We start from the raw sequence: 19,208 nt of genomic DNA, 5'->3' as shown, positions 1-19,208 counted from the left end.
ACATCACTACAAGCCCTAGGAACGTTTTAACGGTGAATGTCAATGTACCCACTGTTTCCTGTGGTGTGGTCCACTTGAAATTTGGATATGATTCAATTTTGATCTTATTCGCTAAAATGATTTGTAAAAATAGATGGACGGAGTGGATAAGACATAAACATCTACGGTGGGCCCCACGAAGTTTAGTCAGCACGTAATCCGCTTCCGACCGAAGTCGGTCAGGTCCCGACCTGTCTGAATCCCCGCCCGAAACAGATAGACAGTTAGGAGAGAAAGCAAGAGAGAAAAGGTTCGTTTCCAAATGTCCGTGTTTTCCCGGTAGAAGTAGAAAGAAGGTGGAAGACGGGGCGGTGTAGGTTAAAGGATGCTGGCCCGCTGGGTGCGCATTGCGCAACACACCATCCAACGGTCGTATTCGGTGGAAGTGGCGTCTGTAGAGAGAAGCAGGAGCGGCGGGAGAGACACGCTCGGGCGCAGGTTATTGAGCCTCATATTCCCGAAGCGCAGCGCCGTTGTCACTCTCCGCAAATGGGCTGAAGAAGGAAAACCCCTCCGCAAATACGAGCTCAATAGGGTAGTCCGCGAGCTACGCAACTTCAAGCGCTACAAACACGCTCTCGAGGTCCTTCCCATTTCTCTCTCCTCTTTTTCAGGCCTTTCCTTCATCTCTTTCTGGCGAGTCTTAGCTTTCTGAAAGACATCCAATTGAAAATGATCATTGAATTTGAGGAATTGGTCGCGGAAATCAAGATGCTTGAATTTGATTTCCATATGTTTGATAGATTGTCTCAGTGAAATCAGTTCGAAATGGAAGACATTCAATTGAAAATGATTGTTGAATCTGAAGAATAGGCAGAGGATATCGAGATTCTTGGGAGCTCCATGTGTTTGATGGATTGCCTCAGTGAAGTCGTTTAGTATTTAATGTAACTTACTGTACATGGTCTGCATGTAGTTCAATCCAGACCATCCACATTGCTGGGCCCCACCATGGGAAATCTTGGTTTCCAGAAAGACACCCAATTGAAACTGATTGTAGAATTCGAAGAGTGGGTTGAGGAAATTTAGGTTCTTGGATCTGAGCTCCATCTGTTTGATAGCTTGCCTCGGGGAAGTTGTTTAGGATTGAATATATGCACACACAGTCTGCATGTAGTTCAATCCAGACCATCCACGTCCTGGGCTCCACCATGGACAGAACATATTGAAACCCACATTAAGCCGTTGAACTGGTACAGGTGAAATCTTCTTTATAACCGTCACTTTGTTGAACACAATGTGGTGGATCATGGATGGTTTCGATAATGCCATAATTATGGTTTTTGTAATACGCCCCATCTGCAATGGAGCCGAACAATTTTGATGGTTCAGGTTAATCCACATGTACAAAGAGAGAGAAAAAAAAAGTGAGCTACATAGTACATACCATGGGACCTTCAAGATGACTAGTCTAGATTATCATGTGGTGGGAAAGAAGGGGAGAGCCTTGCTAGCAGAGTTCTCAATGACATGGTTCTAGTTATGTTTGCTTGTTCAATTGAACTAAGTATCAGGTACTAGACTAAGAAGAAATACTAATATGCGATGTCTAGATAGCCTTGTCTACAACTCCATGAACCCTCATTTTCAACATTGCATGCATGGAAAAAGATCTTCTTCTTCTTCTTTTTTTCTTCCCTTCTAAAAATTGATTTGGTAGCCTGAGATGTTTCTGTTTCTTTCTTTTATCTTTTTTGGGGTTCCTTCAGCAAGTTCGTCTTATGGCTTTTAAAGTTTGTATAAGATAATTATTTCTCTAGATGTTGCTTTTCTTTTAGCATGAACCATGTCCTATAGTAATTGCTTAGGTGTTGTTTTGGCTCCTAGGAATCCAGGCCCTGGGAAATGATTCCATTAGTGAGGGGCTGAATTTGTGTTTGCATCCTTTGAAAGGGTGAGAAACGAATTCCAATGGTAATGGAATTCCCAAAATTTGCCCCTTTTATGATTCGTATATTTAAGATGGACTGTAAAATTTTGGGAAATGCATTCCCATCCTGAGAATAGCTTTCCCAGCACCCAAACAACATAGAAGCTCTCTCGTTGGGAATTTGCCCCTTTATGATTCCAAGGAGCCAAAAGACCCCTCAGGGTTAATGTTGTTAAGCTTACCTTCCCTTTATAAAATCTTATGCTGATTTCCCAAGTTTGGTTGTTTGATCAATTAAATGGAGGTGATATACTTGTTCTGTATTTCTTTCCCGTTTTAGTGAAATTGGTGTTCGGAATTAGTACGCATATCTTAGTCAAGCTGGGTGATCCGTCAATTGAGTTCTCAAGTGTTGTGCTCAATGTTGTCCATGCTGGTTGCTTTATACAGATATGTGAATGGATGAGGACTCAACAGGATATCAAGCTCCTACCAGGCGACTATGCTGTGCACTTGGACTTGATTGCAAAGGTCCGTGGCTTGCCTAGCGCTGAGAAGTTCTTCGAAGACCTTCCTGAGAAGATGAGGGGACAAACTACCTGCACTGCCCTTCTCCACAACTATGTACGAAACAAGCTATCTGCCAAAGCTGAGGCTCTGATAGACAAAATGTCGGAATGTGGTTTCCTCAAGAGTCCTCTTCCCTACAACCACATGGTAACTTTATACATTGTGACGGGTCAGTTTGAGAAGATCCATACCATGATTGAAGAAATAAAGAAGAAGACATCCCCTGACGTGTTCACATACAATCTATGGTTGAATGCATGTGCCATTGGCAATGATGTTGAGGGTGCTGAGAAGGTTTTCCTTGAGCTGAAAAAGGACAAGATACCTGCCGATTGGGTGACATACAGCACCTTGGCAGGCATATACATCAGCACCAACCTCCCAGAAAAGGCGAGAGATGCTTTGCAGGAGATTGAGAAAAGGGTTTCTCGAAAAGAGCGTGTTGCTTATTGCTCCCTTATTACCTTGTATGCCAACCTGTGGAGTAAAGACGACGTATATAGAATTTGGAAGAAGATGAAAGCATTCTTCCTTAAAATGAATGATGCCGAATATACAAGCATGATATCTTCCCTTGTGAAACTTGGAGATATCAAGGAAGCTGAGGGTCTTTATGATGAGTGGTGTTCAATATCGGGAACCCGTGACTCTAGAGTTCCAAACATTCTCCTTGCAGCTTACGTTAAAGAAAGCACGATGGACAAGGCCAAGAAATTTCACGAGCTCACAGTGGAAAGAGGGATTGTGCCATGCTACAGCACTTGGGAAATTCTAGCACGGGGTTATATAAGTGCAGGAGAGATGGATAAGGTCCTTGACTGCTTGAAGAAGGCCTTTTCTAGTGTAAGGAAATGGGAGCCGAATGATGAAATTGTCCAAACCGTATTCAGCAACCTCGAAATGCAGGGTGACATCAAGGGCGCAGAGCAGTTTTTGGCCATGCTTCGGGATGTGGGTCACATGACGACTGGGATTTATAACTCTTTGCTGCGGACGTATGCTAGAGCTGGTAAGATGCCGCTTATAGTTGTTGAACGCATGAAAAAGGATAATGTTGAGTTGGATGAAGAGACTGACCGGCTTATAAAAGCAACTAGCAAGCTCTGCGTAAGTGAAGTTTCAAGCATCCTCTATTAGGAGAGTTCTTGTTCCAATGGCCCTATGATGGTATGATTTTAAATCAATGGCCAGTTATGAAAACAATCTGTTGAGAAATGAAATGCAACTTCTCACTGTTGCCAAAATGTAGCACGAATGCCTCACTGAACTGCCATATTTTTTTTCCCACTATAATCATCCAAGAATTTCCAACATCGGTGGAAGATAGGTTCTTGGAAGAACGTCGAGTGTGCTTGCTTGTGCAGGACTGATGTTGGGCTTCTTGGAAAGTGTGATGGCATGTTGCTCGTGTGTGCAATCTAGTCCTTTTGTCAGTGGGGCTCATTGAAAAACCATCCATTTTCTCAAGCAAGAGTTCCTCGCTTGATGAGTGGACTGGCCTGATTAGCAGGCCAGGACACACTTACAATACAAACTACACAAATCACCTTAGCATTTGTAATTTTGTCAACCGTTTGGCATCTGATAAAATCACAATTATATTGGATTGAATTGCAATTGGTCTAAAGAGTGGAAATAAGCACTTTGTAATTCCTGTTTTTATCTAGCATGTTGTCTTCCAATTGCAACTATGCTATGTTCGAGTGATCTCATAGAAATACTTCCTCGTTATGAATGCTTTAAGATAAGGCTAGAGTTGATAGAATCGGAATAAGGTGGCGCTACAAAGAGAGAGTGACACCGGGTGTCTAAAAGCATTAAATTTTTTTTTTTTCCCCCATTATTCGAAAAGTGCTTTTAAATGCCAGTTTTTACTTTCTCATTAGAGCTCTACTGTATTCCGATCCTACAAACTCTATCATCTATCAATTCCTTATGTTTTTATGTGAAAAGTGCTCTCAAGATGTGCTCTCGTTGGCGCTCCACCATATCCCAATTCTACCGGCTCCATGGTATCATCTCTCCTGTCAATTCCTCCATAAGGTATGACTGACTCACAAATCATTCCAAATGCAGCCTTTGTAACCAATTTGTAATTTCTTTAGCATTCATATTGGGGTTCAATTAAATGCAATTTAAGGCTACTCATTTGCAATTTTATCTTATTTATTTATTTATTTACACATGCACACAAACCCCCGCACACTCACGCCGTAGTGGGCTTTCACCACCTATGGATACTTGAACCCTTGATTGGGTATTGAAACTCCCAAGAGTCTACCACCCGAGCAAGAGCAAGGATCCTGCAATTTTATCTTAAGTAAACTGAATGTTTGCAATTCAATTCACTTGTGCATCCAAATGTAGCTTTAGGCTACCCGGGCATAGGTTTGACAACAAGCCAAGCTAGGACCAGGTCGATTTTGGCCCTAGCCAACGTCAATCCCTTAGGCCCAGGTCATAACAGGCTGAAAATGCCTTGGCCCTAGCCTTAGCCCTACCAGGGCCAGCCCTGTGAGGAGAGAATCCAAGTGATCAAAGGGTTTTAAGAGGCCCAATTTTTTATATTTTTTAAAAATTTAATTATTATTATTCTTGGGATACTTCCATCGACAATAAGCGCCCATTTGGATGCCCTTTCTCAAAAATGGGTTTTCAGGAAAGCCTTGGTATTTTGCTGAGTGCGCATTTTCGCACCTATTTGTCTGGTGGGAGAGAAACGTGCATCCAAATGCACAACAGCGAACAGCATGCTATTTAGGCCTCAAACATCGTTTTGGAGGGTGCATCCAGACAGGCCCTAAATCCTACTTATAAATGGTTTGGATTATTGAAAATGACCCTACATCTGGTAATCTTAATTTAGCTATACATGTACGTCGATAGCGAACCACTAATAAGTGTCTTTAAACCTAGATAATAGTGGTCCCACTTAATGATTGGATAGGAGCCTGGCCCTAATATTCGGCCTAGATTTTGGGCATAGGCCCAAGACCTAGCCCTAGAGGGTCCAGTCGACTGGGCTGGGCTGGGCAGTCTGGTCCATTGAGATCCCTACTCAGGAATGGGGAGAAATTGCCGGGCTCATGCACCGGATTCAATGCATTTGGTGTCCTTGCTTCAGTGATCAGATTGGTCGTGCGTTGTAGGGTTTACCTACCAAAATTTTTCCCGTCAACACATCCTACAATAATAAAATAACGGTCCCTATTCCAATCTTGGACATTGTTTTGGGGCATCCAGGTTTCACGGTGAGTTCCATCAGATCAATGGTCTGGTTCGTCGAATCATTGGGACCCTGCTGGGTAATCCTCAAATTTAGAAAGGGTCTGTGGGAAAGGATCAGGCGGCCTGATGATCTATGTCCGTATTTAGAATCAAAGCGGCCCACCCAAGGATCCATCACATCTCAACCATCAATCATCAAGAATCTATGCGATGAGCTTCTTAACTATACAAATCATGGGTCCGAATTTATATGTATCATGAACCAAAAAACGAGCTTCTTAACTATACAAATCATGGGTCCGAATTTGTATGTATCATGAACCAAAAAACTTAAGATTATTTGATTATCTATCTTATCCGACAATTGGATCCTGGGACATTATTGGACGATTAAAACGAAAAATAGTCCACTAGTCATATTTCAACAAGCGTCCACGAATCAGAGTTTAGAATTGTTCAACGATTCTGATTTTGGGCATGTGACTTTCAAACAGTAGTTCTAAAATTTAGTTGGTTTGAGTGCCTGCGTATTGAGTGTCATATGCTGCCCGAGTATCAAATAACACCCGTAAAAAGGATCCTGCATGCTGCATTTTTTGGGCTGGCGTAGGAGAACCAGCCATTGGTCTTCCCAAGCCTCTCCATATACTCGTCAGGCCTGAGCGGGCCTGGACTTGGGCTCGTAAACCCAGATCCGGAACCTGGCCCATTATCCATCAGGTCTTGAATTTGGAGCTAGTCCAGGGTCCAACTGGCTTGACACGCAGTCTGGACAAACCAGACAGGCCTTCATGTTGGTTTGGCTCACTGTCTACTGAAGATATGTTACATATGGCCCACTGGCCAATGTTTTTTTTTCACCTTCCATTTTTCTACTCGCATCTGGTCCTCACGATGAAAAAACCAGCCTGAGTTTCCAGCCATCGGCCAACCTGTTAACGAGGAGCCCAAACGTGTGGGTCCCACTTAGTTATATCATTCCACCTTCAATGCATGGTCTGATATCATTAGGATTGGAATTTGGCATCATGGGGCATTGATGTGGCTGATGTTTTGATTAATGGAAATGGGTCCCTTCAAGAGTTTTGCTGGATGCATTGATATGGCTGTTGGATCGGGTCCTTTTCAGTGACCGAAACCGTTTCTGTGATGATCTTCTCAGTGGATGGGGACCCAGAAAAACGCTTATTAGATTGAAATATTTCAACCCATTGATTATATAATCAAAGGTCAAAGGAGACCGTCTGTATTCAAATGAAAAGACTAAAATGATCAAAGGATTGAGATATTTGAATCTAAGAGATCTTCAGTTTTGGCTGTCCCAGTCTAAGTTTGAGGCCCATCATTTGAACGGTTTGGATCATTTGGATCATTTGGATCATTGAAAGATGGTTCAAGATCCAAAGGGTAAAAGACATGATTTAATATTTCCTAAGATCACCCTTCAAAAGTAATTATTAGCTATTTATTCCTATTTACACATGTAATTAAAAAAAACTAACATCCCTTGAATGAATTCATTTCTAACTGTATTAAAAATTTTAAAATTATTTATTAATTTGTAACAAATATATATATTTTTAGCCAAATTTTCTCAATAACGCTTTGCTAAGTGCACACAGGGAGGGGTGCAATAAAGCTTGTGTACACACCACACGTGCCATCATGGTACATGCGTGCGAGATCTCATTCATCCATCATGTCAGACCTTGTACATGTTTTGCCAAAAATAATAGCTGGTCCAATTAGCCCATGGCCGGAATATTGGCAACGGCTAGATGGGTTAGAAAACATCAGCCAAGTTTTTCAGATCAATGCATTTGTTTTGCAAAATGTAGCCCACCTGACCAATGCATCAACCTGATTCTTGGGTCAGAGCATCAATACAGCGGTGTCATTGTGATGGATGTATTAAAAGTCGACCCTATCATATCATGAAGGCACATGTGTGGCGTGCATATACACATGCGTGTGGGCCCCATTAGCATTTATTCAAAAACATACAACCGCTAATTAAATGGATTATCGGGCCCACCAAAAGGAAGGGTCTTACATAAAGTCGCATTCCGATACATAGGATGCATTCTAGAAAACCTCCCTACTTCCACACCTAACAAATGGTACAAGATTTCCTGCACCCATGAAAACCTCTTTTTTCTTTCAACATCTACGAACGACTCTTTTAATAACCACCTTTTTCATTCATTTCTTTCAAAAGTCCAACCATTTCCAAATCTAAATTAGATGCGACCACCTAAATTGCAATCTGATTATGACCATCCCAACCATCTGTTTGACAAAGCTCTACCGAAATGATGCCGATAATTAAGCGCTACATGATAATAACTCCCTGGTTTTCCTCATAGATATTGATGTAAAGTGGGTCGTGGACACTTTCATGGCCAAGATGGATCAGAGAGAGCTTGATTGGAGGAAAAAGTGATTAGGACCATTAAAACCCTAAAATAGGCATATCTTGCAAATCAAAATGAGTAATTCGACAAACCATATATGACTTTAAGTAGAAGAAGCTACTTTAGTCAACCAACCTTACCATGTTGGATCTGCGAGATTCAATTAGATTGATGGTGGAAAGTCCATTTTAATTTTAATTTTATTATTTATTGTAAGTTTTACTTTGATAGTAACTCTTAATACTCTGAGCTTTAGGAATTGTTTTTTTTTTAAAAAAAAGGCTTAGAAAAAATAGAAAGATAACATGGTTAGGCCAAATTGAACCCTTACTGTTTTTGGCCAAAAACCATCGAGTATCTAGAAATGATGACCGCCTATAAATGGTTCTATTTATAATAAGTCAGGCTTTTTTTTTGAGAGTTTGAGTTGAAGTTTGATTCTCAATCTTATTATTAAGTTTGATATTATTATTTAAAGAGTATAAAGTTATTTTATCATTAATTAATTTATTTTCAAATTTATTAGATTTTTAATTTATTATTATTTATTATTATTTTTATTTTTCCTCATGCATTCCAGGAAATTCTTTGTCAGTATAGAAATTCCTTGGATTCGGAGTTGTTATCCTTGAGCAAGACCTTGATCTACGTCATCACGTCCTCCCCTGCGTCAGATATTTGGACCACTGACCATTTTATTTTTAACCGTCCATTACATAGTACGAATGCAGTATGTGATTGGGACTGTCCTGCCGGTGTATGTTGGGCAACGCTCCATCAACAATGGGGCCCACGATATCTACGGGCTGGATTGGTATCCAAATGCATCACATGCTTACCCACCATATTCAGCCCTTTGTATTTGTCAAAAAAGCAAAAGAGCAGAGCTTTGACACTTCCGCAGAGTGTGATAATAGATATGCATGCATACGGCCATGTTACTCGTGTGTACATGTTCTTCAAATCACACGGTCTGAATCTTGGGGCCCACTTTTTAGATGGGTCAAAATGGACATTGAACGGATTATTCTAATTGGACGATTGGTGGACATCTAATGGATGGTCTAAAAAAAATAAAATTCCAACCGTCCAAATTAAAGAAACAGATGTCCATTAACAAGAGATTTGAATCATCCAATGGATCTGATCTTGAGGCTCTGCTCATCTACATTGGGTCCCACCATATGAGGTGATACTAGTGGGCCCACGTAAAATCACTAGTGGCTGTTGGATAGGTGACGCGGGGATGAACGTGATGAGGATAACTACTCCGAATCCACGGAGCTTCTCTGGACTCCTCACGAAGACTTCTTGAATTCACGAGGAAAGAAAGTAGAAAATAGAAATAAATTCTAATTACAACCCTTTAAATAGGGGTACCAAGCAATGGGAAAGAAATCAGAATCAAACTACAACTAAAATTTTTAGAATCCGTGGCTTACTGTAAATAGTAAGAATCAAACTACAACTAAAATTTCTAGAATCCGTGACTTACTAGACGGTCATGATGTCTACTAGTGCTCAAGGTTTTTGGCCAAAATAGTAAGTGTCCTATTTGGCCTCACCAAACTGTTCTGCTAATTATACCATGCTCTTTTCATGTTGGGTACAACTCTTAAAGCCAGACGGATGAAGAGTTATAATCAAACTAAAACTTACTATTTATAGTAAAAAACGAAATTAAAACAGGAAAACGACCGTCGATCCAGGGGTTTTTCATAAATTCGGGTTGTGCAACCCAGTGTAGTAGGGTTGGTTGGCTAAAGTAGCTTGTTCTACCCCAAAATCATATATTTTACGCTCGATAACTCATTCCAAATTGTGAGATACGCCCGATCTAAGGTCCGACGGTCTGGATCACTTCTGTCGTAGACTGGGCCTTTTCTTATCCATCTTAGCCATGAAACTATCCGCGACCCGCTCTACATCAATAGGTGGGATCCACAATCGAATCTGGCCATCATTGGATGATCAAAGCTATCCCTACCAAGGGCATGCAAAATAGACCGCATGAGTAAAAATGGCCTTATAGGGCATTCCACAGGCCCTTAATCGTGGATCGTTGATCATGTGATTGGCCATGGTCATTCCACGATCAACCTGGACCTAGTTGGGCCCACCTTGTTCTAGAAGAGGAATTTGCACAGGGATCAGGTCTGAAAAAATTGTGGTTGCTTATTGCTTCTACCATGTAATAAGAAAGACATTTTTACTATGGGTATAGAGTATGGACCCCACATGATGTGTGGAGGACATTCAGCCATCCAACAGATGCACCCCACCGTGAGAATGGGACACCTCATGTGTGTGTATGACATTCAGCTGTCCAACAGATGCACCCCACATTAAGAATGGGAAACCTTGAAAATCAGGCTGTTAGGTGAGCCACACCATGAAAAGCAATGGCAACGAAGGCCCACCTGACTGTTGGATTCAAATTGATTTTTGGAGTCTCATCATCATGATGGGGCAAGCCTGATGCATGTGGGCTGGTATACACATACTATAGGAAACAACCAAAAGTTGCACTATATAACAAATTCAAGTGGTGGGGCCCACTGATGGTTGGCTTAGGTTGGTAATTTAATTTGAAGTCGTCATGGTAGGGCTCACTTGATTGATGATTTAGACAGTATACACACCTCTGCAGACTCATATTGAATCTCAATATTTTCCTCATGCGGTCCCCTCTTATTGTTCCTATGAGTCCCATATGATGATTGGGTTTTGAAAACATTTGGGCCCTTGTTTAAGTGATGGAGGGTGCCTGAGGAATGGTACAGATGTCATGCAATTTCATGGAGCTCATTTTCAGCCATTAGATAGAAAATGATGAAACTTGATCTTCCATGCCTTGAAGATTTTTGATAACTTATGAGTCGTTTGGCACCATGGATTTGGGGGATTTCAAATCCCATAGTAAGTAACTGGGTGTTTGACATCCCCTCAAATAAGGGGTCTTTACTCTTGCTCTAGTGGTAGACTCTTGGGAGTTTCAACACCGGTCAGGGGTTCGAATACCCATAGGTGGCGAAATTCCAATATGGCGTGAGTGTGTGGGAGTAAGTGTGCGTGTGTAAAATTAAAAAAATAAAATAAATAAAATAAAAAAGAGAAAAAAAGAAATGGATGGTGAGACCCTGGATTGCACATCCAAAATCCTTTCAAGAGTAATACCATTATTCTATTAGGCACATGGCCCACTAATGATATCCCAAAATAATTAGATTATCAATTGCATTACTATAATTACTTTAATATGATGATCAAAACCGTCCAAACATTGTTCATATAAATCAATGGTTAAAAATCATTGGTTAATCACTCGGACATGATCTTGTGCTTGTGGTCCATCCGAAGCTTGAAATTTTATCATTTTGATTTAGTAATTAAATTCAAGCCTCGTAAATATACCATGCATAGTTACTTTTGGATTAAAATTGCTTTCCAATTGAGGGTGCTAAACACAACAGGAGTGTTTCAAATCCAGGGTTCCAAATCCATGCTCTCAAACAAGCCCTTAAGATACCAGAAAAGTCATCTTTTCCTGTGTAGGTAAAGATAAAGATAACAACACATATATTTGTAGAAAGAGAGTTAAGAATAGTTTAAACTGTCGTAACTATGCTCCTAGAGTTTTCATATTGGAGTAAGTCTATGTAAACGTCTACGGTCACTCCAAACCATTGATTAAGTGGGGCCCACTTGATAAAAGTCTTGTATATGCATGATATGACTTTAATTAAAGTAATAAAAATGGTATAAAAAAAACTGGAACTCAAAAACCAGAAACTCAAGGCTTGAAATCCAGCTGAGTTGGTTCAACCAGGTCTTTTCCTTCTTGAATTGGTATTTAATAATAACAAAAAAAAAAAAAAAAAAAACTAACCATGAAAATGTAGAATAGTTATAGGAATAGGTAGAATAGTTATAGTTATGTAGATTTCCCACCTAGCTCAGGGACTGGGTTGGAATCGGTCCAACTACTGATTTTCTGTTATTAAAATGAGCAGTTGACAAGGCTTGAGTCCTTGCTCTTACCCGGGTGGTAGACTCAGTCCTTGCTCTTACCAGGGTGGTAGACTCCTAGGAGTTTCAACACCGGGTCAAGGGTTCGAGTACCCACCAGTGGTGAAATCCCACAGCGTGCATGTGTAGGGTGTGTGTGCGTGTGTAAGTGTGTGTGTGTGGGGTGCGTGTGCGCGCGTAAAAAAAAAAAAGAAAAAAGAAAAAGACAAGGCTTGAGTCACTACGAGTTTCTTTGAGTGGGTTAACTCAGTGAGTTGATTCTGTAAGTCTTCTTGATTCAGGAGCGAATGAAACTCATGAATGGTTTCCTAGTGAGTTGGCTTGAGAATTAAGATCTTGTTTGAGTTGATGAGTCAACTCACCGAGTTCTTAATGCAATGCAATTCAATTTTCAGTTGAAAGAAAAGAAGATGAAAATTTTAAAATGTTGATTGACGGTTGAGATATGGTGCACATGGTATCATCACTAATAGCTGTTAGTTATTGCACTGAGCCATCGAGGGGCCCACTTGGTGTGTGGATGACATCCATCCGTCCAAGGTCCATACCATGATGTTACCACGCTCCAAACATCAGAGGCCAACACCATTGAAAACGATGTAAAAATCACTGCCTAACAACTTCAAATTTAAGTGGTGGGGCCCACCGGATGATTGGATTGGCTTCATCCGATAATCATGGTGGGGTGACGGGTTGGATGCTGTACCCACCTTTTGAATTTGGAGGTTTTTGGACGGTTGTGAATTGTTTTATATGGTGTGGCCCACCTGATGATCGGATTGGCTTGATTTTTGTGCTGGGTGAACATCATGATGGGCCGCATTTACTGGACGGTTTGAATGCCATGCCCACATTATGAAGAGCCATAACAGCTTGGTAGCACACGGATAGTTGCAAACACCTCTCTAGTTTCTAACAATTTGCAAGCACCACCCCTTTGGTTTGAATTATTGCATCTCTCCCGTACAAGAGATGTTGAGGAATCTGCAGTAAATGACAAAAATATCCTATCTTAGGAGTACATTTGTATTTTTGTGGGGCCCACCGTTACTTTTAAATGGCATCCAACCTTTCAAGTAGGGTCCCTCCACCAAAACATATTAAATGCCTGAAAAACCAGTCTAATCCAATCATCGTGTGGGCCACACCGTTCCAAAAACCTCCAAATTTACATGGTGTGCCAACTGATGGTTGGATCAGCTTAATTTTTGAGGTTTCCCATTTTCATGGTACAATGACCATGCTTAACAGGTTGGATGACAAAAAAGCACCATACAATCTCATGCTTTTACAATTAGTTATCTATTAGCTAGGGTGAAACAGTCACTGGGCTAGGGGTGAAACAGTCAATTTGTCCATGCCGTGGAATTTTGTAACTAGCTGACAAACTAAAGAAGAGGTACTTGCAATAATCCAAGCCAAAAGGAAAGGTGTTTATAATTGCCAAAGATTAGAGGGAGACTTTTACAATTATCCTACCTTCAGCTGTGGCTGGATAGGCTGCCCTCAATTTACTGCCAATGAAAAAGCCCCATATGCATTATGAATGGAACACATAGTAAAAAAAAAAAAAAAAAAAGCTCCTTCCATGAAATTGTAATTTTGCCTTTGTTATTTAAAAAAAAAAAATGCTGATCCTACACCTGTACAACCCTAAACGGCACTTTATTTTAATAGAAAACCCATAGTCAAGTCAGGTGCATTGAAATTTCCCATTTGGATGGGTATCGATTCCAGCAAGGTTCTAAATATTTGCATCATTTTAGTTATAGGTTTGTGGAAAAAAAATAAAATTATATTTAATGTATATATTGGTCAACTATGTTTTAAATATTTTTTTTAAAAATGATATCGTTAGGCCAACATGACATGTGTTGTAGTTAAAGGGTATTGGTTGCATCAACCGACCATTGATGGGATTGGTATGTAATGTAAGAATTAAAGCTTAAAATTGTCATTAGTCATCCAAATAATGTGGGAATTGTTGCCATGTGGTAATAGCAATGAGATGTTGTTCTCCCTAACCATTGGTGCTTTTCTTTAGTTTTTCTGGTTTTCTTGATTTTAATTTACAATGGGATTACTAATCTCCTTTTATTAGGGGTGGCAATGGGTCAAGTATAGGGGTGCTTTTTACCCATAACTACTAATGGGTATTAGACCCACACATGTACCTATAACAGACTCAAATGTGCACCCATATCCATACCCATTAGGTATATACTGACTGCTCATTTGTGATTTGAAATTTTCGTAAAAGAAAAACTCACCTACACACTAATAGAGCCCCACCTAATGATATATTAGCAAATTCATATAATGGTTTACGTTATTGTTGAATTAGCGGGAATTTTGGGCATCCGACTTTTATGATAAGACAACTATTGGATTGATGGATTGGATGACATACACACTACACACACTATTGAAGGCCACAAAGGTGAAGTGTTTAGAATAAACTTATGCTATAAACTTGTAGAAGGATCTGATAATTTTTTTTATATGGTTTTATAAATTGAAAAGTGTTTACTTTTATTGGTAATTACTAACTATTAGATCACACGAGTGTGTGTATAAAATTAGGCTTAGGCGGAGTTTGGGTATGAATGGTGTTATATCCATTCTCATCCCAATTATCAATCGAGCTTACATTAATACCCAAATCCACACACACACACACACACACACTTATATAACTATTCTGGAGTGAAATGACCCTCTCATTTAGGAAAATATTAATTCTATTCTTAATCTTCATTTTAATGGTTTAAAAATAGTTTTAAAAATAAATAGTAATAACAATAATTAATTACTTATTATGAGCTTCGCTAATAACTTATTATGGAGATTTACTTAAAATCTCTACTAAAAATGACTAAGATCAAGAGGGCATTATGGCCATTGATCCAACATGTCCACGTTACATCATTTTTTATGGGTCTCTTTTAATCATGCAAATATGAGTTTAGAATTCAAATACATCATGGTTACGACACAAAGCATTGTCACATTGAATAATATACTCGAATCCAAATTGGGGTTTCTTTATTTTGCTTTTATTGTTGATGTAAATATTGTAACCATGGGTTTATAATCATGTTACTCCACATGGGTCATGTCACGAGGGGGCAAGTTCATGCCAAATGATACCTCTCACTTCCTCTTTCTAATAAATAATGCTAGATGTGGAAAAAGTTTACAACTATCGCATAGAAATAATGTTGTCATCAACTTCAATTATAAGGTAGATGACACCTAGATATCTTTTCACCTAAACCTCTCGTTGTTGAATGCATATGGACATGTCGTGTAGGTAACAGTCTTTTTTATTAGATAAGATATCTAACACGAAAAGGCTCATTAGCCTTTAAAACTATAAAGAGGGTATCAATCATCCTTAATGAAAGTGAAATTGTGGAAAAATACATCATTTTTTTTCTTTTCAAAATATCAATAATGAAATTATCTCGAATAAATAACTACCTTCGTCTTCTTTACTACATATAAACATATACAGAGACTAAGGAAAGTCTACCAGAGATGTTGATTCTAAACAACGAGGGAAAGAACACTATATAAATTATGTGATCTATAGATTTGATGAATTATGGTTTTTTTTAAGGATGTAATAAATTTTTTAAGTTTATAGAGAGGGTGAGTTAAGTATTTCAAATCAGATAAAAGAGAAAGATAAGTATCTCAAATCAAATTCTTACATTTATATTTATAGCTCTCAATCATGTACATATTCAAATTATAAACTAATTCAAATAACTTTTATGATGATAATAAGGTATACTGAATTACCATTTCATCCTAATAATAAAATCCAATCTAAACATTCAATCAAGTATATCTATTATAATCTTTATTAAGGAATGACATTATATTAAATTTATAAGTGGACCAATAATTTGTCTCAATTCCCAATTGTTTGTCCAAAATCATTTATTTGATCAGACTCAATTGGGTGCGTTTAATTACTTTTGTATATGCACGCAAATCCCAATGATTCGATCAGGATGCACACTCATCTGCATATTAGATAAACAAGTTTTACCTTTACAAATGCAACGAATTAAAACTCAACTGAAAATATTAATAATAATTTATAAATATTTTTCAAAAAAGTTCATAATAAAATTCAATAGACATTCAATTCAACCCCTTAGATAAGTCTCTTATGCATCATCATTATCATCATCGTGCCATCATATATGATTTTTCTCTAATCCATTTACATGACTTGATATTTATTTGACTACTTTCTTAATGTGCTTTTGACTTGGAAAATATATGTACATAATCTTGAAAATGTACATCGAAGTAATGTCATCTTATAGCAATTTTGTCATATAGCCTTAAGTAATAAGGACATTAAAATCACCGATGAGAATATGATACCCATATTGCAATTTGATTAAAATCAATTCGTCGCTCATATGATATTAATTATGCAATATATGTGTTTTAATCTACACATCATGAATGATGAAGTATTTGTTGTATACACAATCATAATGTAAGATCCATCTAATTAACTAGTGATCTAAACTCGTTGCAATACATAAGCTTATGGAATTTAATTGGTATTGAATCAATTGTATTAATTTATATAAGATATTATCTTGATCATCTCATAAATCAAGGCAGAGGTACATGCACTTAATATGCATTATTCTTATTTGTGTACACATGCATATTGGTTTAGGTTATGCAAGAAGTAAGTCTTTACTTGATGAATGTTGGTCACGCCTCATCGTGAAGATTAATTTGAATAATTGTGTGTATACATTATCATGAAATAATTATATCTATAATATAAATCTAGTGAATAAATATGTAAATAATTTGATGTGCCATGCAAAGTTTAATACCCAAGTTATATTGCTGGCAGTGGTTTTGATGGAGATGTTGGTTACAAGTTCTTGAAAAGGAAGCATATTTTTCAATGGCAATGCATAAGACCATTATGGATCATATCTGTCTCTCATTTGGTTGGTGTCAGTATCATTTTTTAAAAAAAATTTAAATGTATGGATTTAATGTCCCTATCATTGTGTATAACATTTAACCTATTTAATAAGGTCGACCACCATTAAAGTTAGACACCTTAAAAATCAAGCCAATCCAACTATCTTGTAAGCTACCATGTAAATTTGGAAGTTTTTAGATGATTGTCAACTATATTTAATCGTGTGCCCACTTAATTATTCAATGAACCTGACTTTTGGACATTACTATTATCATGTTAGGGCTCGCTTAATTCGCATGTTGGATGGTACACATACAATCGTTAGTATAGAAGTAAGTGAACAACTCACATATTTTAGAGTTCTTGCATTTTATAATAAATGCAAAATTCAAACTCGCCTTATATATATAAATATGCGTGTAACATCAATACTTCTCAATATAATAATTAGGATTGTGAATGATATCTCTAAATATTCACGCCAATGTGATGATCATATGGACCACCCACATACATAAAATTTGTTCTGCCTTTGAATTTTCTTTATCCGTGCCTTTATTAGGTACAACATGATATACTTGATGAAAATATTGTCTTGACTTTTGAAATACAAATTAAGTAATTGGAATTGCTTAATTTCTAAGTGTAATCGACATTCTTTTTTTATATAAATGATGATGAATTACTATATACACCGACCTTGATTAATCTCTGAACATAAATTTTCTATTAGGCTTTGTGCAGCCTATTAAACTGTTATTGACACGTAAACATATTCATTAATTAGATTATAATTTTTATTTATTTATTTATATATATACTTGAATATATTTTTATAGATATAATCATTTTATAATAATCTATGCACATGTTTAGATTGATGTTAATGACAAAGTGTGGCTAATATTCATTAATTAAAGGCTCGGTTTGCTTCTCACAAGTTGAAGACCATTGTATATGTATGCATAATTGTAATGATAAATATTACGATGCATATACTTTTTGAGATATACTTCCGCTTTGAATTATGAGATAATTGAGATGAAATTTCACACAAATTAGTATGATCAACTCCATACCTAATTAAATTATATAAATATTTATATTGTAATAGAAATAAATCATTAATTGATTAGATGGATCTTGTGTGATGATTGTATAGACAACGAACACTTGATTATTAATAATGTTTGCATGTGGTCAATTACCTATAAGTGATATATTAGTTCAAATCTAATTGTAATACTTTATGTCTAATAGGTGTTTTTTTTATATATTTAATTATTACTTTATGCTAGTGTTGATTGTGATAAAGTGATACTACTTTGATGTGCATTCTTAAGGCCATATACATAGGCTCGGCTTGATTGAAAGTATATTGGAAAAGTAGCCAAATTAAAATCGAACTACAAAGATTGGTTAAAAAAATATCGTAGATGGTTGCATGTTAGTAATAATGCATATGAGACTTATATAAGGCGTCAAATCAAATAAATAGTAAGATTTTATTATAAACATTTCTGAAAAAATAATTATATATTATTAAATTAATACTTTGACAAACTTTTTAATCATTAAATCTATAAAGATAAAATTCATTTAATCTTAAAAAGAACTAAGTTTACAAACATAATTATTTTTAATACAAACTTTTTCATAACTTAAATTTCCATTAATTACTAATTTCATTTTTTACCAAAGTTTTTATAATGGTTATGAATCTGATGGTACCATTTGTCCCTCGGGGGCTATTTTGCCAACCATATCTAGACTTGGATTTTTTACTTTATACAGGAAGGAAGCGCTTTCATAACGGTGATTAGGTTCAAACGGAAGAAATATTTGAACCAAACCATGTGAATCTATGGTTTTTATATCTGATTTTACAAAATTTTTTTAGTGGTCTGTCACACCCAAGTTACTTTACATTTATATATGATCAAGGTTAATTTTTGTAGCATACAGCGTACATAAGGGACAGTGGGCCCACATGGCTTGAATTAGTTTCAATGCATGTGATCATTCTCCTCTGGGATTGGAGTGTACAGGATGCTCCCACATGGACAAGCATGCATGAGATTCA

At 37.4% G+C, this 19,208-nt stretch overlaps 1 protein-coding gene across 1 annotated transcript; it reads left to right on the top strand.

Moving 5' to 3' along the window:
- Positions 1-258: 258 nt before the first annotated feature.
- On the top strand, positions 259-4,137 carry LOC131233202 (pentatricopeptide repeat-containing protein At4g02820, mitochondrial). Its single transcript, XM_058229832.1, has 2 exons — positions 259-622; positions 2,360-4,137. The coding sequence occupies exons 1-2, from the start codon at positions 365-367 to the stop codon at positions 3,614-3,616; spliced, it is 1,515 nt and encodes a 504-aa protein (XP_058085815.1). The 5' UTR covers positions 259-364; the 3' UTR covers positions 3,617-4,137.
- Positions 4,138-19,208: the final 15,071 nt, after the last annotated feature.

The sequence above is a fragment of the Magnolia sinica genome, chromosome 18 (genome assembly GCF_029962835.1).
Source record: "Magnolia sinica isolate HGM2019 chromosome 18, MsV1, whole genome shotgun sequence".
Classification (NCBI taxonomy): domain Eukaryota; kingdom Viridiplantae; phylum Streptophyta; class Magnoliopsida; order Magnoliales; family Magnoliaceae; genus Magnolia; species Magnolia sinica.
This window is presented reverse-complemented; position numbering and strand designations above follow the sequence as displayed.

Coding starts and splice junctions, on each gene's coding strand:
- LOC131233202 (XM_058229832.1), top strand. CDS start 365: ATGCTGGCCCGCTGGGTGCGCATTGCGCAACACACCATCCAACGGTCG. Junction 623..2,359: donor GCTACAAACACGCTCTCGAG/GTCCTTCCCATT, acceptor TGCTTTATACAG/ATATGTGAATGGATGAGGAC.